This window comes from Pezoporus occidentalis, unplaced genomic scaffold, assembly GCF_034315485.1.
Source record: "Pezoporus occidentalis ecotype Australia unplaced genomic scaffold, CSIRO_AGI_Poc_V1 ctg57, whole genome shotgun sequence".
Taxonomy (NCBI): domain Eukaryota; kingdom Metazoa; phylum Chordata; class Aves; order Psittaciformes; family Psittacidae; genus Pezoporus; species Pezoporus occidentalis.
In genome coordinates, this window is record NW_026915910.1 from 1,753,073 (window position 1) to 1,780,807 (window position 27,735).

The 27,735-nt window shown below is 41.2% G+C and overlaps 1 protein-coding gene across 3 annotated transcripts in view; it reads left to right on the forward strand.

Annotated features, from left to right (window-relative positions):
• The window catches only part of EVA1A (eva-1 homolog A, regulator of programmed cell death), a 202,393-nt gene that overhangs the window by 32,109 nt on the left and 142,549 nt on the right, over window positions 1-27,735 (forward strand). For all 3 annotated transcript variants that reach the window (XM_062638437.1, XM_062638438.1, XM_062638439.1), the window contains exon 2: window positions 22,782-22,996. In XM_062638437.1, the coding sequence (XP_062494421.1) occupies window positions 22,782-22,996 (215 nt within the window). The remainder of the gene's footprint in view (window positions 1-22,781; window positions 22,997-27,735) is intronic.

The following is a 27,735-nucleotide window of genomic DNA, read 5'->3' on the forward strand; positions in this document are numbered from 1 at the left end:
GTTAATATTTCTATGTGTCTTGTCTGAGTTTCAGGTTAAATGCATAAAATGTTGGCCTGGATTGAGATCTGAATGACATGGTAGCATCAGGTCCTGACTGAGCTAATGTCTAGTATCAGGAATGACAGCAGGTCTTGAACTTAACACTTGATCAATCTTTGAATGTTCCTTTAGTCCAGCAATTAGTATTTATAAGGCTCTGGAATTGAATAGTTCTTTTTAGATCCTCAAACTGCTCTGCTGTGGTTTTGTTCTCCCAGGGTGACTCAGGGGAATGATGTATGCCAGTGGCTGTTGTTGCAAAGAGCTGGATTATAAAAGTCTCTTGGTTCTTCCCCTGTTAGAAGCTTGTGGTTTATGAACTTAGAAGCCTTTCTGAGTTAACCTTTCACTTTGTGATGATAAGCTGTTTTACAAGAGTGCAATGAATTTCTCTGAGGTTATTTTTGACTAAAGAGGCCCTTTTCACTATACTACAGCAAAGGAGAGATCATCTTTGGGGTTTTTAAAGAAAGTCTTGCAAGTGAGCAACTCAAAGAAAAACAGTGGGTAGCTATATCAGCACATAAAAGCAGAGAGAGCTTATTGAAACCAAGAGACTCTTTTGTTGGACTTGGGAATTCAACTAGGAATTTATTTTTGCCCTGGCCATAAGGGCTTTACTAAGAAAGCAGTGCCTGGCACAGCTTTCCTGCAAAGTGTGGGGGGATAGTGAAAGACTGGATTTTGCTGGGTTACACCCCTAGCTCGTGTATTCTTCAAAACCTGCTTAACAGTTTTCAGTATCTAAGTGTTGGTCTTTGTGTCAATATGTATTCTTTGTTATACAGACTGTAAATGCAACTGCAGCAGAGTGGATTCAAAAATTATTAATATTGATGATGAGGTATTGGTACTCCCATACTGGGGGCAAAATAGGAACTGTAGGAGCACATAGTGACTGACAGATTTTAAGGGACAAAGGGTGCAAAGGGAGAGGGAAGTAATGTGTAAAACAGGAAATGAAAACTTCCAGGACACCACAATACAGTTCAGTGACTTGGCTGGAGCCTTAGAAACCCAGACTAGTGCTTTATCCATTAGAAAGTGGCCCATTCTTGGCACATTAATGTTTAAATTTTTTTTTATTACTTCTTTTTTAAGGTTGCAGTCATCACATTTCACTTCACACCATATCATGCATACAGCTTTTATGTTGGGTGAGCTTCTCAGGTGAAACTGGGATGATCTCTCTCGTGCTCTGGTGATCTCTTTGGTGACCGTGCTCTAGGGATCCTGTGCAGACCTTTGCATACAAGTGGTGTAGGTCAGTTTACATTTCTCCCTCATCCTCAAAATGTTCTTGCCTGGGAATGACCCAGGACTATTCCCTGCCCCTTGGATTCCTGCCTAGATGGCTGCATGGGGACATGCCTGGATGTTTGGGTATTTTTTCCCCACCTATGTTACACTCATTCAGGCAGTGTGTGGCCCTGTTGGCTGCAGAAAGTCTGTCTTCTTATTTCTGTCTCTGTAGCATGCTCTGGAGTTCGTTAGTAAAAGATCTGACCAAAAGAAAGCTAAATAATTAGCTATCCCAGCCCTAATTCCCTGGGCAGAAGTTCACTTTTCAGTAACTGAAACTGGCTTAATCCTAATCCCCTGCAAATCCCCTTTCCTAAAAGTCTTTGTGAGGCTCCCTTACTGGTGAAAGCTTCCAAAAAGACCAGTGCTGCTGTTAGGGTGAATTTTCCTAAAGCCTGTGGATGTTGTATGTGCAATGTGATGTAATATAAGGAGAGTGAATCCCTGAAGCCACAAAAACCCTTAACGTGTGGGTGGGGTTATTAATGTGCAAAACAAACTGGCAGAAGAGCTCTAGTGGTGCAGGCACAAGTCTTCTCCCCTCTGTTACTGATATAAGCCTCATTTCGTGCCTCTCACATAATCTGGCCATTTTCTGTGACAAGCCTTTCTCTAAAACAGCTCCCACTGCATTTCTACTTTGTTGACTGGCAGTGGTGGGGATGAAGGAGTGCACTGGGATCTCTTGTCATTACTGCCTCATTTAGCCAGTGGAGAGAAATTGCCACAACTGATACATTTAGATCATAGAATCACAGCATGGTTTCAGTTAGAAGGGACTTTAAAGATCATCCAGTTCCAACCCCCCTGCAACAGGCAGGGATACCGTCCATTAGACCAGGTTGCTCAAAGCCCTGTCCAGCCTGGCTTTGAGCACTCCAGGGATGGAGCATTTACCACTTCTCTGAGCAACCTGTACCGGTGCCTCACCACCCTCACAGTAAAGAACTTCTTCCTTATACCTAACCTAAATCTCCCCTCTTTCAATTTGAACATATTACCTGTTGTCCTATCACTACATTTCCTCTGGTGTACTTGTAGTTCCCTCTTCAGTTACTGGAAGGATGCTTCTCTGTCATCACTTCCATCTGACGATCTGAGTGATGGGCTGCTCTTCTCTGTGTTGTCTGTGCAAGGAACCATAGCCTTACTGCACAGAGCAGCTCCTTGTGCTCTTAACTGTAAGATGACCCACTAGTTAGGGCACTGAGTTAGCCTATCTGAATTGTGATTCAAGGGCTGCATGTCTCAAGCATATATAGGAACTAAAAAAGGTATAAATCTCAGTCATGAATCCTCCTTCATCTTCACAGGGAGAGATATTAGAGAAAAAATGAGATGTTGCTATCCTTTGCTTACAGTGAATAGTCAGTCTGTTCGTTGCTGATGAAACTTACAGCTTTTTGTTTGGTTGGTTGATTTATTTTTTTTTTCCAGACAAGTCAGTTTCCCCTGTCTTCTTACATCCCTCCTTTATCTCTTAGATCTGATCTCTTTGCTGTTCCAGTTTTCATCCTGGGAAAGACCTGGGTGAAAGACTGCGCTGAGTAGTACACGTATTGCCTACTCTTCCTCTGCCACTGGGATCAGGTGGGGCACACATAGCCCATGGCAAAAAGGATAATTATTTATCATGACAACTTGGGAGGTGAGCACCTTTCTTTCTTGAAATAGCTATGCTAACTCAAGGCACTAATGGACTAATTACTTTGTTCCCACTGTAACAAAGAACTCCTGGGAACTTGCAAGTCTCAACAATAAAACGAAGAGAGGATGATTTGGGGACATTTATGGTCTAATGCTAAGTGAAGCTGCCCTTTTTACCCCTATAGATTTAAAGAATAGTCTCTTTTACTTGCTTCCTTCATAAACCTTTAGACTGATTAGCTTGGATTACTTACCTTCTGAAAAATGAATAAAGACAAAGAGTTAGGAGATAAATGAACCTTGAATGTATATCTTGTCAGTGTTGCTGTTATTCTTTTTTAAGATTGCAAACTGGATCCATCTCCTTTCCCCTATGCTTTGCTAATGAACTGTCAAGGGTCTGAGATCATCTTGCTGAATCTTCACAGAATCATAGTTAGGGTTGGAAAGGACTTTAAGATTATCTAGTTCCAACCCCCCTGCCATGGGCAGGGACACCTCACACCAAACCATGTCACCTGAGACTGTCCAACCTGGCCTTGAACACTGCCAGGGATGAAGCATTCACAACTTCCCTGGGCAACCCATTCCAGTGCCTCACCACCCTCACAGTTAAGAACTTCTTTGCATCTAATCTAAACTTCCCCTGTTTAATTCTGAACCTGTTACCTATCATTTCATCCTTGCTTCGGGATTCCCCATGCCTTGTGACCATGTTGTTTGGTAATTGCTTTTCCTCCTTCATAAGCTACCCCTCACTCCAGCACATACAACTCAAAGGAGCAGGGACATAGTGGCTTGTCTGGAGTTGGGTCCTAGATCAGCGGCAGCATTTTAGGCATACTTTAGTGAGATTTAAAACAATCACAGCTCAGATCTGTAAAGCTGTTATTTGAACACTGAGAAGATGTTGTTTCTTACCTTTAGAGGGATTTACATCTGTCAAAGGTTTAAACAGCACTAAGGGAAGTAATCTGCTGTATTCGTATATGTAAAAGAATTGTCTGTGTTAGGCATGTATGTGGCCTGGGCACACCCTGTGATCTGTGGAGGGAGCCAGGTACCTCAAGGCCAATTTGTATCTCAGGCTGTCTGAATTGCCCTGCTGGAGGGCCCCTCTGTCTCTATGGGTGGCAGAGGGATCATGGGGTAGTGGTAGTCCTACATAGCACAGTAAATTGGTGACATTAGGTAGGTGACCTTGAATGCATTTGCTGTAGCCTAGCAAGGACTGCAGTGCTGTTTTTGGAGATGCTACATAATTGCCTTAAAAGTGCCTCTCCTTAATCTGAAGTGAGCATTAAATCCCAGACTGCAAACTCTCTGGGGCACTGTCTGGTGCATTCCCCTGACTTGTTTGCAGAAGAGAAGGCAGTAGTGTCTAGGTGTGACATTGCTGCTTCCTCCCTTTGTTGCCGTTCACACAGGGGTACCAAATGTGGGCTGTGTTCAGAGCCTGAACTAATCCAAATAGTTCAGCTGAGTGAAAAGAGAGGGACCCAGGTGATACTGCCTTTGGTATCCTTGAGGACTTTCTAGATTACTGTTTTCTGATACTCTAGATAAATCTACCAGCCTTTACTCTTCTGCGAAGTGTGCTTTGGTAAGGGTTAGACTGCCCTAAAGTGAGGGAGTCCTGATGTTAGCTTTAATGAGGGAATTGACTTCAATGTACTGATGTGGAATCAAAGGCTTTTGAGAGGACCCATGTTTCTGAATATAATCCTCTGTGCTTCACTGCTCCAGAGACCTGCTTGTCTCAGGGACTGGAAGGGCTGCATAATGTCATGCTTAATTTTAGGAGCTGTCTAAGAAATGCCCTTCCCCAACCTCCAGGCTGAATGGAACTTACACCAGCCTCTCGTTGTGTCTGTGGGCCATTTACATTTTATGGTTAAGGGACAGGACAGCTCAGATCACAGTGCTTTTCAGAGAAAGGCGATAGTTCCACTATCAGCTGAGATTTAATACTTCCACTGCAGGCAAAGCCTGTCATATCAATTTGTTGGTCTGGCCCATTCCCAGGCAACACGCCATTCCCCAGTACAAAAGCACCTATTGTTGCCACTGAGCCAGTTCCAATGTAACATGCTATATCCCTCCTCCATCAAAGAAGTGCAAGGTGCAATATGAAATACAATTTTAAGGATTACAGATTAAGACTAATTCTCACCAGTTCAAGAGAGCAGACTATGATAATTATGAAAGTCTTATGAGCTGGCTGAAGATGAGAAGTAGATAGATATTACAAGTTTAATCCTCCAAATTATTGAAAACGCATTTAATGAAACATTCTGTCTTTTGGCAAGAGAAACTTTGATTTAAATTATTTGAGGGAAGAGAAGGAAAAGGAACAGGTCCCTGACTCACGAAATCATACCTGTCCTGTAGGTAACAGCTGTACTATGTGGCTATGCACTAGAAAATGAAACACTTTCCAGGGACACCAAGGGGCTGGAATTCAGTCACAAAATCATAGATGGATTTAGGGTAGAAGGGACTATTGGAGGTCTTCTAGTTCAAACCCCTGCTTAAAGTAAGGTGGATCTCAGTTGTGTTAGGGTGCTTGTGATGTGCCCAATTGAGCCTGATAATATCCTGAGTTCTACAGGCTCTATGGGCAACCTGTTCTAGGATTTAACCTCTCCGGTGGTGAAAACGGTGTCAAAATGCACATTCAAGGTTCATTTATCTCATAACTCTTTGTTCCTTTTTCAGGAGATAAATCATCCAAGCTAATCTGGCTTTGGGTGTTGGACGCTCCTCAGGGAGCCAGCTCTCTTTTAGTGTCATTTTAATCACGTGGGTAACTGTTATTACTTGTTCAACATGTGTTGTCTTCAAGTAAATTTTTTGCTGTCTTTGCAAGATTACGTGTGGTAGTTACTGGGGGGAAGACCACTGCTATTATCATGTTGCTGCTTTTGTCCCTCTGAAGCAGGTGCTTGAATGAGATATTTCCCCATCAGAAGCTCAGGGATCTGAAATATCAATACAGTTAAGACCACTCTGTGTTAAGAGGGGGAATTTTGTTAATGCCATTCATCTCTCTTTCCCTTGATTCCCATTGGTTCTGGTGGAAAAAAAGAGTCACTATTACTCTTTTCAATGATGGGTGTATTAGTTAAGCACTTCAAGCCTTTGGAAGGCTTGATGTGTATCACCTACCTCCAGCATTCTTTGAGAAGAATGTGCTCTTTGATCTTCCCTTGTGTTTTTGGTTGAGAACAAGGTGAGGGATTGAGGGATTGGCATGACCATGAGAACCTCATGATAGCCACGTATCCTGCCTGCACATGAGCTATATGCTGAGACTGCAGAGAACTACTTGTACCTAAATATTAGTGATCCTGTCCTCCTCCCTCTCAACTGAAAAACATCTTGATACCCAGGCTAGGTCAAGCATAAACAAAGTATAATTCTAAGGCAATGTTGTTAGGTCTGGTGTCTTGACATGAAGAAACAGATATAAAAATCCTTCTAACCAGCCCTTCTGCCTGGGTTTGGACAGGATGTGGAAAAACTTTTCAAATTACTGTTGATTTTGGAAATCCTGGATCAATGAGCTCAATGTATATGAGGGTGTGAGTAACAGATCAGACTCTTTTAGCCATTGGTCCCAGATGGATCTACTGAGCCTCCCATTTTTACCTTTTCTTGTGGGGAACAAGAAGTGCTGAGATGAATGATTTCAAGTCTCATGAGGTCTTCCAGTCACTAAGCTCTGGAAGCTGCTCTTTGGGATTGTTAGTTTGTTTTTGGCAGTTATTCTTTGCTGCCCTACTCTTTCCAGTCCTGAGGAAGGTTTCCATTGCACTTAGATGCTCTGTTTTTCTTTGGAGAATGATTCTGCTTGACCCCTATAACTTTAAAAACAGTATGTAGGAGGCTTTTGGGGCTATTTCTTACCCCTTAGCCAAGATGTAACAGTTCTGTTGTTTCTCGGTGCAGAGAAAGTAATGTCTACGCTGAAACTGTATCCAAGAAGTTTCTCTCCTTGGTAGGGTGCAGGCTGAGGAAACCCAAGCTTTGTGCCCTTGGTTTGTCCTCTGGGAGGGAGAGTTCACAGAACCCGAGGCATTCTGCCAACTCCCCACTGTTGTTTTTATCCCCTGACCTTTCTCCTGGCTTACTCCCCTCCCACCCCAAGAGTGAGAGACAGTGAAGGGAAGATGGAGTTACAACTTACTGGACATTTGGCTGCTTCATCTTTTGTGCATCACTTTGGCTGACAGGACTTTGTTGTTTGTTTTTGTTTTTTTTTTTTTTTGAAGACATACCTTGCATGCTAATCTCTGTGCATTAGCTGGTCACAGCATAAATGCTTCTCCGTTAATATAATGCCTTCCTGTGTGTCTTTCATCTCCATGCTCTCCAGCATTCTCCTGTTTCACTTTTCTTCCTCCTTTGTCTTTAACTCTGCTTAATACAATCCACCTCAGTACCACTGCTTCAGGCTACGGAAACAGGGAGAGATACTGTAAGCAGATTGATAGACCCTGTTAATAAACATGCCACCCAATTCTGAAGGGTATGCTCTTTCTGCAAAGGGCAATCTCCATGTAACTTTGACAGACATGTTCCCTTCCGCTATTTCTTTACCTGCTAAGAGTACCCTACTGACTTTTCTGCTGTGCCAACATGTTACCTAATACACTACAGCTTATTTCCAGAGAATCCAACTATTATTATTTGTGCTTTTTTACCTTCTGATACCTTCTTTTTTACCTGTCAGGGTAGGCTTGAGAACAAAGCTCAGTACAAAGTAGGGCTGGGATTACTCTGTCCTAACTTCTTCTGAATCTACCATGCAAACTTCTGTATTTGAGATACTCATCCTTAATTCTCTGTATAGGCACTGCAGAGATGTAGGCACTTTAAACATCATCCAGGAGCAGCTAAACTAGCTTGAACCAAAAGGCCACCCATAACCACTCTGGGCAACCTGTTCTAGTGTTTGATCACTCTCACTGCTCAGAAGCTTCTTAAATCAAGATTTGTGTGTGAGTACTTGATGGGGTTTTCTTCCATTCATTGATGCTATGGTGTTTTTAATCCATGTAAACATCTGAGACCTGCAGAAGGGCAGTGGCAGTAAGTGCCACAGCTCAGTTTCACAGAAGATAAGGAAATGCCTCCTTTTGTTTTCCTCATTTGATGCCCCTACACCAACATTTTTATTTTTATTTTTTTAATTGAAAGAAACAACACTTTCAGTGAGCGTTGAATTCCTTTTCCTCCCTCTCAGTTTCTGTGTGGTCTGCTGCACCTCTCGTATGTGCTCTTACAGGTAGAGGAAGACTAGTTACAACTTATCTTTCTCTTAGCTGTCTCTAATTCCATTGCATGTGTGGAGGAAGATGGGAGGAGGACCCAGGAATGCAGACAGTCTTCTGGATGAGTCCTTGAATAGTTATACAGTGATAGCATGGTGGTTTCTGAATTGCTTTCTATTCCTTCTGAACAAGTCCTGTTTTGTTTCTTTTTTTCCTGGTTATTCGTAAATATTGATTTTTATATTTTCACAGAACTGTTACTACTCCAGAACCTCTGTCATGTGTTACTTTACATTTATTTACATTGACTTTTATCTGTGACTTATCTCACAGTCTCTCAGTATCAGGTAATCTTTCTGCTATTCACTCTGCAGCACTTCCAGTATGTGACACTTCAGTCCTGGGTTGACATATGCTTTAGAATAGGACATGACAGAAATGCCGGCTTCTGTTCGCTAGCTCTAAGGGGAGGCTGAACATGTCACTCACATATGAAGCCCTTTTGCTGGACAGCATGTGAAGATAGACTGGAAGGCTGGAGGCTCCACAACCTCTCTGGTCAACCCATTTGAGTGTTTGACCACCCTCACAGTTATATGTATATGTTTAAATGGAATTTCCTGTATTTGTGCCCATTGCCTTTTGTTCATCCACTGGATACCACTGAGAAGAGTGACTCTGCTGCCTTTACCCTCAACTGCTCCCCCACAGTTGTTTGTACACATTGAAAAGATTCTCCTCAGCCTTCTCTTCTCCAGTCTAAACAGCCCTTTCAGCCTCTCCTCATGTGACACATACTCCAGTCCTTTGATCTTCTTTGTAGCCCTTCGCTGGACTTGCACCAGTATATCCATGTCTCTCTTTGTGCTGGGGAATCCAGAACTGGACATAACACTCCAGATAGTCTCACCAGTGCTGAGGTGCAGGCTTACCTCTCCTCACCTACTGGTGGTACTCCTACCAATGGCTGCCTTTATTGTGAGGGTACATTACTGGCTTTTGGTCAACTTGGTGTGCACCAGGATACCCTAGTCCTTTTCTACAGAGCTGCTTTACAGCCTGTTGGTCCACAGCATGGTGCATATGGATACTCCTCCCTGTGAGCAGGACTTGGCATTTTCCCTTAGTTAAGATTAATGAGATTCGTATTTGCTCATTTCTGCAGATTATCAAGGTCCTTTTGAATGATGGACCTACCTTGTCTACCAACTGCTCCTTCTATTTCTGTATCACCTGCAAAATATACAGATGGCAAACACACGCTCAGACGTGTTCCTTAGTGTAACAGAAAAGCATAACATTAAACACAACAGCAGGATAACTGAGTGCAGTTCCATGTCCTGTCCCAAGCTAAGATAACGTAGGACGTAGTATTCATCAATCTAAGCTGTCTGAAGATTTAAAAAATTAATAATAAAAATAGAATCACCTTTTCTGTGGAGGAATGATGTTGTCTGGTTCCAATATGACGTTGGGATACAGCTGGGATATGCACTCAGATCCAGTGCTTCCAGGTCTTGCAGTTTAATCACAGCCTTTAGCTGTAATGCTCTCCATATATAAACACAATTCTCACCGAGTTTGGCAGCAGCCAACCTTGAAACTATTTTGGCCTGTGATGTGTTTTGGTACATAATACAATAGGTAGGAGGAAAACATGTGCTGTGGTTGTAGTTGGTGTTACAGCTGTGAGGCAAAGAGCCTTTCAAAGTGTTACTCTGCAAAAGAAATCCCCTTCTCTAGCCTATTAGTCAAAACAACTGCTCTGTGTCAAAGCAGCACAAATAGCTTTTAGCCAAAAGCCTTTTCTAACTGCTGTTATGCTGGGGCCATTCTGCTCTGCCTGATTGCTGTCCCTATACAAGCGGTTAGTGTAGTATGTGGCTTAATAAATTCCACTGTCAGATTTCTATTGTCTCTTTGTTCTTCGTTGCCAAGGAAGCCAAATATTATTTCTGTCCTTGAAAGAAGCTGCAAATATGAGGAACGGCCTCAGTAAGAGGTGGGGGAGAAAAGCAACCCTGCGTAAAAATACCTTTTGTGTTTTCTTTTATTACCTTTATAGAGATGATTGGGGTGATGTGGTGGAATGGGGCTGTCCTGCCTTTTCTCTGTTAGTCAGATGCCTTTATTATTATTATTATTATTATTATTAACTTATATTCCAGGCTAAGCAGTTCACTGTCTTTGTGTATCCTTTCATCCTCTGTCATGTCCTGAAGTGCTACTAGGGTAAACTAATTTAGCCACTAATTTTTAAAGCCCTAACAAGAATATTACACATTCTGTGATCATATGATGTGATTCTTTGGGAAAAATAAAAATAAGTTAATTGGTGCGATATTTTGAGACAGACAAGGCTTTTCACTTCAGAACCAGGAAGGTGTAGCTTATTAAATAAGCAGAAAGGAAGCTCCTGCATTAATGCTCTATCTTCAGCTGAAGGTACAGAGACTATCTTGGTTTTACTCACAGACTCTAATTTCCTGTCCATACCTGCAACGTCTTTTGCAGGAGCAGCATGTGGGAATTTGAGGTTAGTTAACTTCAGGCTAGTTGGGCAGCCTGACAGCTCAAACTGATGATGCTTAGGATGCTTGTCTTATGTTAGGATTGCTTATATCAAACAATAAAACCACAATTTACCTCCAAAATCATTATTCCTGCTACCCTGACATTTATCGTTGCTTTATGTGGTCCAGTTACTGGTGAGTAGTAAATTCCCTCTTGGCTGAAGTCAATGGCTTAAACAGAAGATGCTGATCTTTCAGTTTTGCCTGGTTGTTGCATACGCAACACACTGCATGTTCTGTTAAGGTGATACTTGAAGCTTGTAGCCAAGTAGACAGAGATAAGGCATACCAGAAATAGGCGAGACTCAGGCAAACCTACTTTTTCGTCTTTTATTTTTTCCTCTTTTTACATCCAGTTGGAGCTCACTTTTCTCCTGCGTAATTTTTATCCTTCACAGTACTTTTTGCAAGCAGGTATGACTTTGAGCTCAACCAAGTGGGAACATAAAGAGAGATCATTTACAAATAGATATTCTTGCTCAAAATCTTTCTTCTTTTTAGTATTTCAAGTCTGCTTTCTGTTTCTCCAGTTTCAAGTGACCTAGCCCCCGTGATGCTTCCAGTTGATTCTTGCAGGCAGGATGAGCTCCTGAGACCACACTTCTAATTGATGAACATGAAAGAGATTTATATATCTATATGAAAAAATATATATGAAAATATATGTATAAGACTATATATAAATACATATATAAAAGTATATTTTATATTTATGTATAATATATATACAGACATGTATATTTTAATATGTCTACCTGTTGTCTCCTTTTGTTTTCTCTTTTTAATTTCTTTCTTTTTCCTCTACTCTATTTCTTCCTTTCACTGTTTAGCCTTTTCTATCTTGTCTCAGTCTCTCCTCATTTCCTTTCCTCTCTTGGGTTTCATAAAGCTGCCAAGGTCTGGCCAAAGCAGAGAAATATGCATTTCACAGGTGAAAGTCATGCAGAGGCAACATCATAGTTCTTGTTGCAGGTCCTGGGGAAAAGGATGCAGGTTCATTCTGGAGCCGTTGCTTTCACTGAATTTGTCAAATCTACAGTGAATAAGTAAATAAAATATGGAATTGAAAGCAGAAGGAAGAAGTATATGTTAAAATTCCACTGTTGGAAACAAGCTTGTTGGAAACAAGGCCTAATTTTTGAATTTTCTTGGGAAGTGAGTTGTGAAAGAATTGCGCACAAGGTCTCTAGATTGGAGTGGAATGACAAGTGTGGATTCTCCACATTGTATATCTGTGAGCAGTATGTACCCCTTCCTGTAAGCGGCGAGGAGAAGCAGACAGGCCAACCCAATATGGGTGATAAGCAAACTTCTACTTTATTTGTGACGCAGTTCACATATATATAGGAGTGGTATTCAGCCACTCCTCCTAGGCACAACAGTATTGGTTAGCCCCACACAGCTTCCTCCACATTCTCCTCCCATGTCCGGTTTCCAGTTACCTGTGGGGCCTGCCCCTTGCCTTGCTCGCACAGGCCTCTAAGGCTCCATTGCCTTGCTCTTAGAGCCATTCTGCAACACCTTCCACCACAGACAACAATTTGTCATTGTCCTAAAAAGTTTCCTGCTTCTTCAGTGGAAAAATTTCTAAGATGCAAAGCCAATCCAGAGTGATTTGACCTACTTGAGCAGGAAAATTGCCTATCCCCTGCCCTTATGACACAATGTCAAATGAGGAGGCCTTGAATTTCACAGTTTGCAATAAAAAAAATTCTAATAGAAATGACCATGGCAGAGTTGAAATCGGTGACAGTGACTACAGCCTGATTGGAAGTTTTTTCTGTAGGAGAACTCTTCACTGCTAAGATGGTATTTATACATTTAAGTCACACTGCATCATTTCATGCAAGGTAACAGGATTTCGGATTTGCTCTCTGGAGTAACAGGAATTGTTCAGCAATGTGACCTGCCAGTTGAAATCTACTTTTTTTCAGAGATGTAGGGCTCTCTAAGAGCCCCAGAGCTGGCTCCTGGCACTGTGTGCAAAGCGCTCCCATCTGCTTGTGATGGCTTTAGCAGCAGCTCCCATAGGGTTATGCACTTTTGCCTTCACTCCTGCCATTTGCCCTGGTCTAAACAAAGCTGCCATCTCTCTGCACTCATAGTCTTGTCAGCAGAAGTTATCCTGAATGGGCAGAAACCTGTTTATTTAGTGTTGGTGTTTCTTAGCCCTTGTCAGATTGTCATGGCTTAGTTCGTGATTTTCTTAAAGAATTGGTCAGTGTGGATGAAGTCTTGTCTGTCACTTGTGTGGTCAAACAACTGTTTTCTTTGTTCCATGTCATAGTGTGATATGCTGTGCAAAAGCTTTCTTTCAGTTTAGGTGGTAATAGAATACTTCCTGTTGCTCCTAGTAAAGCTGTATGCAAAGGCCAGGTTGCCTTTAGGCACTTCTGCTATAGCTCTGCAGACACACATAGTTATAGCAAGACTGATATATATTTCCCTTGCTGCCTGTTTCTAATACAAAAACAAACCCTTCCCCCTATGTTTGCAATGATGGAAGTCTGTGTTTTGATCAAATTGGACAGTACCCAACCTTTTCTGTTGGTTGGTGCTCTGTTTCTTACTGTCACACTGCATGGGGACATAAAGGAGCTCTCACAGACCTTACCAGAGACCTGAATGCACAGCAGCTGCTTTCATGACAGATGCTGAGTATCTCCTACTTTTAGACAACATTTGGGACTGAATCTTCTTAGGTATGTGGTGATCTTGTAAACCCTGTGTTTTCACAATACTAGAAGCAAAAACAAAAGGTACATTCTCTGGGAATGAGGGTGCATCAGAAGACTGCTGTCAGGCACTGTGCTCACCAGCATTGACTCCTCTGTGGGTGATATGGCTAAGGAGGGCCCAAGAAGAAATTTGATGGAGATAAAGGGGTGCCTTGCAGAGACTTGTAAGCTGTTGCTTCTCTGGGTGTGGATAGAGTGGGACAGTGATTGCAGATTGACTGCACAAGTCATGGAAGTACAAATTCTATGCTGTGCTGTGCTATGTTGTGCTATTCTATTCTATATTTTGGGTTAAGTGGTCTAAGATGTTGATCACTGTAAAATCTTCTTGGCCTCTTGAATAAGTAGTAAGACATTCAGTGAGCTCAGAGCTTGTGCTGAGGGAAGTGGATGGATCCAGCTCCTGACTCCTTTTGCTGTTACAGAAGAATATTATGTTGTTAAATCACTTTAGCAGCACATGAATAAGTTGGTCCCTGGCCCTTAAGAAATGGCACGAATTTGATATCAGCAATTTTAGTGACTGGTGCAGAAAAGCTGTCAGTCTCTTGCCACAAAACCCACTAATTCTTGTAGGAAAGGTTGAGCATCAGCATCCCCTGGGAGCAGGCTATGTGGGGACAGATCTTGTCTGAGCTCCTGAACTTCTCTGCAGGCAGAACTGACTAGGGCTGCAGGAAGGCACCAAGCTTTGAGATTGCTTTTTTCTTAGCTATGGTGTTTCCATTTGCATATAGATTTGTAATGATGTTGATTTCCAAGGGAAAATTTGTTTTCCATACGAATTGCTACAGAAAAGGGTGGGATCCAAAGGACTTTATTGTGGAACTGAAAGTCAGAATAAACACCAGTGAAGTTTGTCTCTATGAGGAAGTTTACCAGCAAAGGTGGCTTGGTAGTTCTGCAAGTGTGTCCCCATGTGACTACATTTACTATGGAAAATTATATGAGCATCATTATGGCAGCCTAATTATAATCACTGTAGTTTTTCTGTAAAAATCTCTGGTATATAAGCCACCTAGAGAAAACTGTCTTTTCAGTATAATAAACCTGTTATAACTTAATTTAGAAGAGCTACATGACCCCTGGTGGTGTGAGCTCTTTATCACTACCTAGAATGCAATAGCAAGGCCATAGTGATTTGTTTGTGTGATGACTGTGTTTGGAAAGTACTTGGTTGACAGCCAAGGAGGGAAAGCCAATTGAAGCTGCTCAGGAAGTATCACCCATGTAGTTCCTTCAGCTATAAAGTGATGACCTTAACCCTTACTGCAGCTATATCACTAGAATAAAATACTGCCTAGCTTGTCTATAGTGCATGGAATTCCTCTTTTTGGGCTGTCTATAGTGCATGGAATTCATCTTTTTGGGCTGTAAGTAGTATACACTGAATCACTCCTAACATTATACCTCTCATTTTCTGAGTACTGAACCCCATAAAGCTTCTCAAGGTGACCTGGTAATTATCTTTAGGTTATGCTAGACGATATATATTATAAAATGATTGTGCTATGTGCAATGTGCTTTTATATAATTGACACATAATGTGTACTAATGCATGCGAAGTTATACTTTTTGCAATTACACTTTAATATTTATAATGCTGTAACACCAACATATTAATTATATAATGTATTAATATTTATAATACTATTTTAACAAAGTGTTCTAAAAATTTTAGTGCTGCAAAAAATTAACTCTACAGTTACAGTGGGTTTCAGGCTTCTCCTGTAACTTAAACTAGGAGAAATACTCTGCAAAGTTAGGTGCTTGTCGTTTCTGGTTTTTTAACACGTGTGCATGTTTGTCTGCATATAATATATTCACACATATACACACATAAATGGAATTTTTAGTGGGAAGTGTTAGGAATTGCTAGATCAGGTAGCCTGATAAAGGCAAGGCAGTGAACACTCTGTGTTTCCAGGTGCAGGCAACAGTGATGCTGAGCAGCTATTACCAGTAGAGATTTGTGTGTCTCAGGCCACTCGGATCAACACAGGTAGAAACAGCATTCATGCAAACACAACAGCACCAGCAACCTCATCCTATTCCTCTTTCTGGTTGATCAGGATGAAAACATGCTAGGAGAAAATATGCATGCATACATATGATGTGGATCCCCCCCAGTAACTTGCCTTAGATGGTCCATGTAATAGCTTGTTCATGGGTCTGGTCCACTCTACTCCAGTCACCTCACACAGATGTGTGCATACAAGCATGTCTCTCAGTTGTCTTCCCGTAACTGGCCTGGGCCTTCTGGTCTCTCCTCTAGCAAACTCGCAGGTTGTCTGGTCTTTTCAGTATTTGACCTAGACCTGTGGCCACTTTCACACCTGGCTCCTAAAGCTCTTATTCTACACACCAGCTGGTCCAGCTTGACAGTCACTAGTGATCAGAGACAGATGCATAATATGTATGTCTCACCTCACTTGCTCTGTTTGCTAGCCAGACACATGCATGGACCTGCGGTCTGACTCTGGTTGCTGTCACTGAGACCCCATACATCCTCATACAAACAGATCAATGGAAGAGGCTTTGATCTGAAATAAAGGAGCAGGAATAAGCAGCTGGAGAGAGGGTTGCAAATTGGTGAAATCCTGGGGCAGCTCCTTCCAGCCCAATTCTCTGTACTGTCAAATTTCTTTAGACATTGTGGCTGCCTGCAACCATACAGCTAGTAAAGCAAGAGCTTTTTTAAAAAGTCCTTGTATCCAGAGGAATTGGGTGGTCAGCCCCTAGAATTGCAGATCACAATACTGGTACAAGATTATAAGAGAAACTCTGACAAACTGGAGGGAGTCCAGTGGAGGGCTAGTAGGATAGTTTGGAGTTAGAGCACATGCCATAGGAGGAGAAGCTGGAGAAGAGGAGATTAAGGGGTATCCAGATGCTTCCTGAAAATGGTCATACATAAACCAAAGCAAGGCTCCTCTCAGGTGCAAAATAAAAAGTCAAGAGGCAACAGACATGAGTTGTAACAGGGGAAATTCTGAGCACTTATTTGGAAAAAAAAGTGCTTTAATCAGAAGGGTAGTGAAGCATGTCAGAGAATTCCTGTCCTTGCAGTACTTGCTCAAGGCTGAACAAGGTGCTGAGCAGCTTGATCTCACTTTTATATTGGCCCTACTCTGAGCAGCAGTTTGTGCTAGATCACCTGTAGGAGGCTCTTCCAGGCTAAATTTACTCTCATCTAGAAAGACAATTTTTTAAACTCTGTTCATTTGCCTTTTCAAATTGTAAAAGATCAGAAAAAACCCCAAACAATCTTCATAGCCATAAAGGTTTTAAAAACTTGTTTTAGAAAAAAGTAAGTTCTCAAGAAATCATAGATTTATGGGTCATTCAAAGAACATCATCTAAGATGATGTTGAAATAGCAGACAATATTGTATTGGATTAGAATTGGATTTTTAGAGTGATTCTTTAAAGTTCTAGGGCCAAAATACTTGCAGTTGGACTTGCTTATTAAATTCCCCAGAGCTATAGCAGCAGGCTGTGGAAGGGCTGTAGTGGTTTATGGAATTCTATAGGAGTTTACAGTTAGTAAATTTAAGGGAATGATTAACAATAATCCTCACTAGTATCTGACCTACATTCAAGTCTGCAGAGTTTAAAACCATCACATTTTTATTCCTGTCACCTCTAGCCTTCACCAATCTAATTTCCACTCCCTTCTCATCCTTACACTAGCCCATTATGAAATACTACCATTCAGGTTTTACAAAATGTTACCTTGTTTAGCCTTGAAATGCTGGCACTCAGCTGCAGTTCTAAATTCACTCTTGTTTTAAAGCTATTTTGCTAAGGTAACACTGGATACTGTTTGGAGCTGCAACTGCAGTACATAAGATCAGACAGTGGGCAAGGAATTGTTGAATTAAAATAAAAATATTTTCCTAAGTATGCTTACAAGGTGTTCAAGTTTATTCAGTGTTGTGTGGTATCTGAAAGGTGAAAGGGTTGGGGAGTAGCTGAAGTTAAAGCAAATCTCTCTGTGGAAGGTTTGTAACAGCAAGTTTTAACCTCCGGTATTAGTAACAATGCAAAACAAACCCTACTTGTCCGTACTAGGCTGCTCTGTGATTTGAGCGAGCTGCTTTTACTACTGCAACCACAGGATTATCAGTAATGCCTGGTATGAAATGCATTCATTGAGTTACTTGCTCTGGCTTTGAGCCTTGCCTGGGATCACATTTCAGCCCTGTTGGCCTGTCCTCGTGGCCTGTTATTCTATTCCACTGGTTTAGCACTGTTTCTGTGAGATATTATGAGTATCAGTGTTCTGCATATAAAGAATAAGCTGAAATTCTCCACTCCACAACCTATCTGAAAACCAGTGTGGTACAGGGGTAGTCTGAGCTCCAGAAAAAGTATCTGATTAAGGTGTCTCCTGAAAGAAAGTTCTGTTTCACATTTAGAGTCTCAAAACGTCTGTAAGGAAGGTGAGGAAGCTAGGAGAATAGAACAGTAAATACTGGCACCACCAAAAAAAACCAACCCAGGATTAAAAATAAAAGAATCTGTGTCAGCCAGGAGCAGGACAATGTTTTATTCACTAGCACAGTCAATTGCACTGAGTGTGTGTGTTTCAGAAAACGGAAATCACTTGTTTTTAAATATAATGTTCATTATTCAATATGTTGGGTTTTTTTGTTATATATATATACTACTATAAGTGTAACTGCTCAGAATTGGATATTTTAAGAAGACGGTGCTATAGCTTAGATATAACTTGATGCAGATATCAGTGAAGCTCTGGCTTGAATTATGTGCAGTAGTTCATTAACTGTTAAAATCATTTGAATTTCCTTGTAATTTATTAGAAGTTGCAGATCATACCAAACTGTACAAAGAGTTAGTTTTGTTGTGATTGTCTCTGTTCCTTCAGCACACACCCACAGAGATGTTTCCTGGTGAAAGATGAAATTAAAATTCCTCTGATAACTGATGAGTTGGTGTGTTGCTATGGCCCTTGTGAATCGAAAGTAGAACTATATTTAGTGGAAGCAGAAGAGGACTTACTGCTTTTAGATAACCATGGTTAAAAAGGATGTATGAATGTGTGTTTGCATACTCTACTACCCTGCATTTGGAGGCGATGGAAGCTCTTATGTCATCTGTGCTTTTGTGAAGCAACTCTATTAGTTGCTTTGATTTGAAAAAGGCAGGGCTGTTGCTCTATGACAGTAAGTAAAGAATTATGATTAGATTTGCAGTACCTGTAAAATGATGATACTCTGTATGAAACTGTTATTTTTCTCTAATCTGTATGTGCGTTAAGGGTTAGAGCTGGCTGTTGGATGAGAACCGAGCAACAGTTCCCTGGAGAGGCAATGGTGAAAATGGTTCTTGGGAACTGACATTGCTGGATGGGATAGAGTTACAGTCAGCATTAAGTGTTTTATATGGCAAAGAGTGAAGTTAATTGCTGATGACTGACAGGAGTCGAAATCTGGACTTTGGAAAAATAAATTGCAAGTTGTGTGTGAAAGGCAGATGTCTCTCTTGTTAGAGGGAAACTGACCTACTGTTTTTGTGATCTACTTCTTTTGGTTATTCTGTCTTTGGAGTGTAAATCCCTGCTTTGGTAGTGACACTGGTCTCTTGAATCGGAGTTGTTTAGCACTTGATTCCTATACATTGATTTAATTTAGGAGTGTGGATGTCCACCAGCAAAGATTCCATGTCCTCAACACAATCCTTGAAAGAAGAGAAGTGCTAAACTCAAAAGATTTTGACATTATTTTTGTTATCCCAGATTTTCAGAATGTATAGCATTTGGAAAAGTTGGGGTGGCTTAATGCTTTAAATTTATTTTATGCTTTTACCAGACTTTCAAATGAAATATACATTTTTGAAGAAATGCTCAAACTGCTACCTGCTCTAGCATTTTCTTTGCTACACAGGCTAGTAAGTGAGCCACTAAAAAATTTCCTGATAAAATCATGAGAATTTATGTCACTTCTGCTTTGGATCAACTATAACAAAATAGGGTAAATTTGACTGTAGCAGTACAGCTGGAATGCTTTCCTCAAATAATTGGTTCCTTTCAGGTCCTGGATATGAAAATGGTGATATCACATCCCAGAATTTGAGGGTGAAAAAAGGAGAGGCAAATGTCTTTGGCCATCTTTAAAACCAACCTACCTTACGTTTGTTTTGACTGGGTACTTGTAAGACTGTAGCTTATATCCCATAATGCAGAGACATACACTTGATGGGGAATGGTAACATATTTGATAATATGTTTATTGTCTCAGTTTCTTGACTTATATTCTGTGGTTTATGAATAACTGATTGGTGATCTGCTGTATCATTTTCCTAAACTAAAATAGTTTCTTGCAGCTATCCAAAAGAGATTTATTTGTGCTTGCCAGTAAGGAGTCTGAGTTCTGTAAGCTATACCTTGTGTCCTTATGGAGGGCTTCTTACCTTGGTATACAAGTGCCATTGAAGTCCTCAAACACCTGGCATTTGCTACATGTTTATGCATTTAATTCAGTAAATAGCATCCCAGTAATATCCTCCCTGGCACCACATGTAGTGGTACAAAATGTCACTGGAGACTTGTTATCAAAAATTCAGCAAGGATGCTGAAAACAATTCAGGTTTTGGGTAAGAACCATGAATCAATGGGTAACAAAATGCCAACGCTTGCAAAAGAACTAGCAATGAATGTAATGCAAATTTGGAACACTTAAAGGGGAAAAAAAGTGCAGTAATTCTCTACAGCTGCTTCCTTTTGCTCTTTGAAGATCATCATGTCAACCCTGATCATGTCCATGCTTAATCCAGTATCTTCTCTCTGACAGCGGCCGGTGCCAGATGTTTCAGATACTGTGCTTCGTTTATTATTAGCCAGAAACCATCAAAGTGTTCAATCCCTTCAATATCTTGAGCTTGAATGAACTTAAGTTATTTTAAGATTGCTGATGGAAGATGAGAGGAAGGAGTTGTTTCAACAAGTGATCTGCACTAATTGCAAGGGTTGAAGTCTTCCCTGATCCTGAATTGGTAATGTGAAAGGCATGTTCCAGGATGGTGGTTCTGACAGAATAATTGAATATCCAGAGTCCAGTAGAGTCTTGACTTCATCTTGGTTGTATTTCTCTGGCTCCTTAATAGGTTAGCCTCAGGGAAAAGTCCTAATGCTGGAGTAACTGCATGGAAATTAGGGTTTAATATTTTGTGTTATATTCTGATTTTGCTTGCAGTTTGCTTGTCCTGATGCGCATCTTGTATGATTGCCCTACTTTTCATGGAAAAGAGCTGATCTGACTACAGGACTAGGTGGACAGCATCACACAGAGCATGTATTTTACTGACTGGGAAAAGAGTTGCACTCCAGTACTTCATTTTATTCCCAAAGTGCTTTCTTGAACAAGTGAGATAAAAGAACTAAATTAAATAGTGCTATTCCATGATCTGATGCAGCCTTGTCACTCTAATTACTGGGGCTGTGTCTCAGCCTTTTTCTTATGAGCAAATGCAGCCCTGGGGACTTGGAAATTACTATGTTGATTTGAGTAAGTATCTATTTGGCACACACCTTGAGGCACTGTAGCAACAGAACTGTTAAATAAGAACTAAAATTTAGAGAAATCAGAGGATCCAGCCCTCATAGTGCAGCTTGAATTCTGAAGCTAAATTAGTGTGTGTTAGTTATCTCTGAGAACAATAATTACAGGTGTTTTGGGCATCTTGACCTTTGTTCTTTCTCACAACTCTTGAGCTACGTTTCAGTGTTGATATGGAAACAGAACTATTCCCCTTCAAAGTTCTGGATGTAAGTGTTCTATTTTGGAGAGTAAAAGGAAGTTGCTGGATATGGCCTTAGAGACAGAGAAAAGGCCAGGGAGTGTTTAACTTAGTGGAGTAAGTATACCCTATACATATATCTACAAGATAGCTAGAGATGATTCTGAGAAAGCCATGTGAATTCTTTCAAACCACATGAATTGTGCTTCCCTGTGTCCGTTATCATGTCTTGGAAGATAGGATGATGAATGCGAGGAAGCAGTGCACCTTGCAGTAATGAAGGGTAATTGTATACCAGGCTGGCACCTCAATATAGCAAAGATGTTGAGATCCAGAAAAATCCCTTTGGCTGCCAAGAAGACAAGAGTACTGGACCATACAATAAATAAGAGTCCGAGGGAGCTGCTCTGTTCATATAGGAGAAGTAAAGAATAAGGAGGGTGGGATCTAATTACTGTTTTACACTGCCTAAAGGTATGGAGGAAATGGAACCAGTCTTTTATCTGAAATGTACAACGGAAGAACCAGGGGGAACAAAACAAAAAAAGGTCATAACATGGTAAATTCCAATTGCATGTAAAGAAAAAAATTTGTACTGTAAAAATTGTTAAGCATTGGCACAGGTTACTCAGACAGGTTGTGGAGACCCTATCCTTAGAGATATTCAGAACTGGGCAAGGCCTTGGGACACCTGGTCTAAGTAGGCCCAGCTTTGAGCAGGTCAGACCAGGTTGCTCAAAGCTTTATCTGGTGAGGTCTTGAAAACCTCCGAGGATGTAGGTTGCACAACTTTTCTGGGCAACCTGCTCTATTGCTTGACTACCCTCACAATGAAAAAGTGATATCCATATATCTGGTCTCAAACTCTCTTGTTTCATCTTGTGCCTGTTACCTCTCATTCTCCCACCATGCACCACTGTGAAGAGTGTGGCTCCATCTCCCTTATAATCTCCCTGCAGATCCTGGCAGGATCCTATTAGTTTCCCACAAAGCTGTCTCTTCCGCAGGCTGAACAAGCCATTTCTTACAGGGCAAATGCTCCAGCTCCCAGCCATCTTGGTGACCCTCTGTTAAATTAACTCCAGATTATGGAGGTCTATCTTGTATTGGGGGTCCAAAAATTGCATGCAGTGTCTAAATGATGAGTCTGGCTCAGCTGCATTTCCTGTAAACTTGATAGATATGCTGATGGAAATAAATGGTATGACTGGACTAAATGTTTGGAGCATCTGACTGTTGCCTCCACCAAGTATGGCTGAAGGTCATAGCCTCCACCCCTGGCATGTTATTGTCTTTTTCCTTTCTGCTTGTGTGAGATGAATAATAAAATCTGTGTCCCTTATTGCTTGTAAATTGTGTGTTTCTTAGACTGCAGTGGTGTAAATCACCTAAGTATTAACTTCCTTTCATTAATGATAGTTTTCTTTTTTGTCATTTTTGCAGGTTACATATCACAAGTACTAAAGAATTACACTGACCATGCCTGCGATGGAGAATATGTCTCTCTGAGATGTCCTCACAGAACTACCATCAGCATCCAGTCTTCTTTTTATGGCCGAATTATACCAAGTCATCAGATGTGTCCTTCTCGCTATCCCCACTCCTATGCAACTTTAATTAAAGAAGATGTTGCCTGTTCGGTTGGCACTTCCCTTCAGGTAACTGCATTAAACTGAATTTGTTCATTTGGGACTTCAACTTTTGCTGGCCTGGCAGCGGCTCTCCATGCTGATGCTGCTAGAACTCTATTAAGGAGCTCTACCCAGCATGGCAGCACTGGCACCTCACACAGCTTAGTGAATAATTCATCTTGGTAGTTTAGACAGGACTGAATTAGATTTTGCTGCTGAATCTCTCAACTTTGCTGTTACTCTGGTCAGTGACAGTTCAAGAATGTGATTGAAACAGAGTTACTCTGCAAGACCACAGTGTGTTTGACTGGATTTGAAGGTAGTTTTTAGTTTTCCTTCCCAATGGTTAGCTTTTTCAACACATTCAGAAGTTGCTGTCATGTTTTTTTTTACTTCAGAGCTGATCCTATTTCAAGAGACTTTTGGTAACTTGAAACCTAGAGAGAATCCTGGGCTTTACTTCTGACTCATTTGGCTCTTAGGCCACTGTAAGTGATCATACATCACTTAAGCTTGTAATGTCCCAAGCACTGGTAGTTAATCAGCTCTGTCCATTTAGGTAGGGGATGTTGACTACACGTACCCTCCCAAGACAATATGTGATGTCAGCAAATCAAAGGATTATTTGTAAGGTGCCAGTGTTACTCAGCTGTCAGCAGGAACAACTAGAATCAGAAACATGAGTAGGCTGATGCTGTTGTGATGAATGGGTTCTGCTGCTGGATGTTGAAGTAAACCCAAGACTTTCCAAGTGCAGGATTTGGGACTGAAAACTTTTGGGCAAAGATCTTAAGCATCTAGTCTGTTTATGGCTATGAATCAATAATAACTCATAATAAAAATTTATAGCAGAACTAGATTAATGCACCTACTGGGTGTATCATCATTTATTTCATAACTTGGCTAAAGGCCAGAGTTTCCTACATCACTTCTCACTCTTGCATCAAATGTTTTTAAGAGGCATTTACAACATATTTTAGGGTTGATACGAGTGCTTTGCCTTCCTAATGTCAGTGATAAGTTCTCAAGAAATTGCACAGGGTTGGTGTTTGCTGTAGTGTAACCCTTAATCTGACAGGTTTGCAGTTGCCTTCATAACACTCCACTGCACAGCAAATGACTGAGTTGTAGTGTGGGAGGATGCGGTCCTTAACAGTGGAAGGTTTTCCCAGATATGATAATGAAAGTTCGTAATACAACAGACAGGAGCCAGTTGTTTTGTTTAAGGTGGGGGAACATGGACTGAAAACTTTGGCAGAGGCTAACCTTCCCTACTTTCCTCTGTTGATTTACTGCAAAATTTACTTGAAATACTTTGTTTCCCAGCATGATTGATAGCTATGTGCATACCTTTAACCCTTGTGGGTGAGAGGCCCACTTAAGACATCTGGAAGAACTTGAGAGCAGGGGGGATGTAACCTTTGGCTTTCCCTGCCATGGTTTTATGTGCAGGAGGGATTTCAAAGAAATCCTTACCTGCTTGGCTTAACTCCTTGTGTTGTCAGAGCTGTTCCCATTAGCTTTGCCTCCAACACTTACAGTACTTGTAACTACAGTTCCCCTATCTATCAGAGTAAGAACTGTGTTCTCTGTAGGTAGTCTTGCAGCAGATCTCTTGTACAGTATGTTTGTTAACATGGCTGAGACCGGAATACTCCTGTTCACCCATTTTGGGGATGCAGATGTGCTAAGGAAGTAGGTGACATTTTCTGTTCTGCCACAGATTTCTTGGGGGACCTTGGGAAAGTTCCCGAGTCTCTTTGGAGGAGATCCACAGTCCCTCTTTGGTCCTCCCAAATGTGGCTTTGATACCTCAATGTGCTGTGCTTGGCCAGGGTGGGGTGAGTCCAAATGCCAGAGATGAATCTTGTCTTCTTTCTCAATCCTTGAGGGTGTGAGGCCTCTCTGAAGGGTAATCCAGAAACTCCACAAGCTGAAAGGCAAGCTGCCTGCAGCTTGCTGACAGGAAATACATGTATGTAGGAAAATTGAAAAGTTATAGACAATGTGTAGTTTTGTGGTTTTTTTAAACTCTCCTATATGGCTGCTATAGGCAGGACCAATTGTGTGTATATTCTGACTGCAAATTACGAGTCAGCCAAACCAAACCCTTCAAAATTAAATTTATAAAATTACTGTGTCTAATCAAACCCATGACTGTATAAATTTGCTTGCTTCTCTGGAGAGTGGCCGGGAGGGAGTGTAAGGGGGAGTTTATTAATACTATTCCCTGCAAACTGTACCTGTGAGTGAAAGTTCATTCCCATTTAGAAGCTCTGTCCCCTGCAAATTGATAGTTTAGACATTATTTCTATGTTAAAAATGGAAAAGGGTTGATTGCACTGAGACAACTACTATAAACCACCCTTGTGTGGTTGGCTGCCAGGATCCCTTGCTTTAGTCACTTGTTTTTGTTTGAAATGAAATGCAGACCACTTGTGAGAGCATGTCGAAGACATTAAGGCAGTGGCCGCAAACTACATATTTCTGTTAGTCTAACACTGCAATGTCAGATTCAGTGGGAGATTTCCAAATGTACAAAGAATTTGGACATTCATACTGGGATTTTAGTTTCAATGTGGCTGGTCTCTTGTTAACTTTTTGATCAAGTCACCTGAATATGGACAGATGAGAACAACAAAATAAAGTTGTCTTGAAAGCTGGACATTATTTCCTTTTTAAACAGGTCCCCTTGCTCCCCTCACTCCACTCAGTTTAACAGGGGAGCCCAGAGTTAGCCCAAGTCACATGAGATACATGTCAGGAAGGAAAGAGTTGGAACATCCTTGAGATATTTTGAAGATGGAAGTGTAGAAAAATCCTACTCATTGTTTAATAGCAGAAGCTAATTTGGGGCACTAGTGTTGTTAATTAGTGCTCTGGTCTTGTATTGGCTCTTTTTTACTTTCTTTGTGGAGTCCTGCAGAGAGTATTCCTGGCTGTGAAGTAATGGAGAGCAATATCCTTGTCCCAGCCAGGAGGGATGGTTGGGGAGAGAGAAGAGGGACATCTGGAGCTTTGGTTGCTCTGGTAAAAGGGACCCATAGAGTGCATTGTCCTGCTTGGCAGAAGTTTGTGAGGAGGAGCCTCATGGTGGAACTATCTCTTATCTTGCTTTTGGGTCAGGAAGAGCAAATGCCAGGACCAAAATCTATTAATCTTTTACCCAGAAAAGTAAATCCTTGAGTATTAAAGGTCATTTAGGTGTATTGAAGTCATGCCACTGAAAATGGTGGCAGTACGTAAGAGGGTGTTTATCCACACTGAATAATTTCTGCAGAGAAATGAGCTGTATTCCCACTAGAAAGTCTCTGGGTGCTGAAGAGCAGAACCGTATTCAGCATCGTCCTGTGTGTGTTGGTGTCTTTGTGATGACCTGTATCTCCCACATACCTTTATCTCTTTGGAGAAATAGTGCAGGTGCAGTTGGTCTGAGCTTGCAACGTAACAATTTTGAGAACTTGGAGATTTTTGTTAGATGTGTGCATTTTGTTTTGCAGTGGAACTTTGCTCTGTCCCATGTCACCCAAATAGGGTTGGTCAAGCTTGGTCAAGTCTATTTTTAACCCACCCAATGTCTGATTTTTACTGTAAGAGTGTGGAGAATAAGCTAACTTACATTGCTGTGCAGCAGAGGGTAACATAGGAACACCTGAAGACACCTTTTACTTCAAGGGTATCTGCTGGGGACCATCGTCGTCTGCTTTAGCCTTTCCTTTGTGCCATGGTTCTCTCACCTGCCACACTACTGAATACTTTTGCACTTCCATGAAAAATATAAGGAAAGTGGGAACAAGGAAGCATCTGGGGAAATAAGGAAACTGATAAACTGATACATCAGCAGTGTATGTTTAGTCAGATGAATACATAAATGCTGGCACAGAGGACAAAGGAGAACAAGGAATGTTAACAATTCTGCATTGCCTAATGATAAGTGCCTCCTGATAAGTGAATCCATTTATTAAGAAACCTAGCCACTTCTAGCCAAGCTTAGAATGCCCAGCCTGTGCCTGCGAAAATACATGGAGGCATGTTTATCTGAGGGAAGCTGCTCAGCTGAAGAGGACTTTGGGAGTAGCTTTCTTACAAAGCTTTCCACAGCTGTTCATTCCTGGATCAGTATTCCTGATGTCACCTCTTTTCAGTAACAAACCACTTGAGGTCTATATGGAATAAAGTTTAATTGATGGTCTAAAATTATAGCTTATTACCAGAAAACTAGATTACAGTGGAATACCTGCAATATTCTCATTTTGGTAAATGGCCAGAAAAGTAAAATCACAGCTTATTTGGAAGAAAAACAGAAGGTCCTGAAGCAAAGCTTAGTTAGAAGGAGAATAAAAAGCCCTGGAAAGAATCCATTGGTTTCTGCTCCTAGATATTTATCAAAGACATTGTAGGATAATTTCTGTCCTCATGTATACATGCACAAAAATAAGCAGGAAACTGCACTTCAGAGGAAAATGTTTTACCGTGTGACTTATGTCCCCAAGAGGAGTGGTGCTTAGGAAGGTGCTGTGGAGCCAGTCATGCCTGTCCTTAAAAAGGTTAGTTTGGAGAGGGAGCATAGGCATTGGCTGTGGCCTGGGTTTCTTTTAACACTCTCCAGGACAACCAATCCTTGGTGACAAGAATCACTAGATCTGCTGATGTAGTATTTCCTTTTGTCCTTTAAGTGAGATACGGGACTCCTTTGCTGCCACCATCTCCCACTGTCACTCTAGCAGCATGTAAGGCACCAGTACAAAAGGGAGCGGATCCCTTGC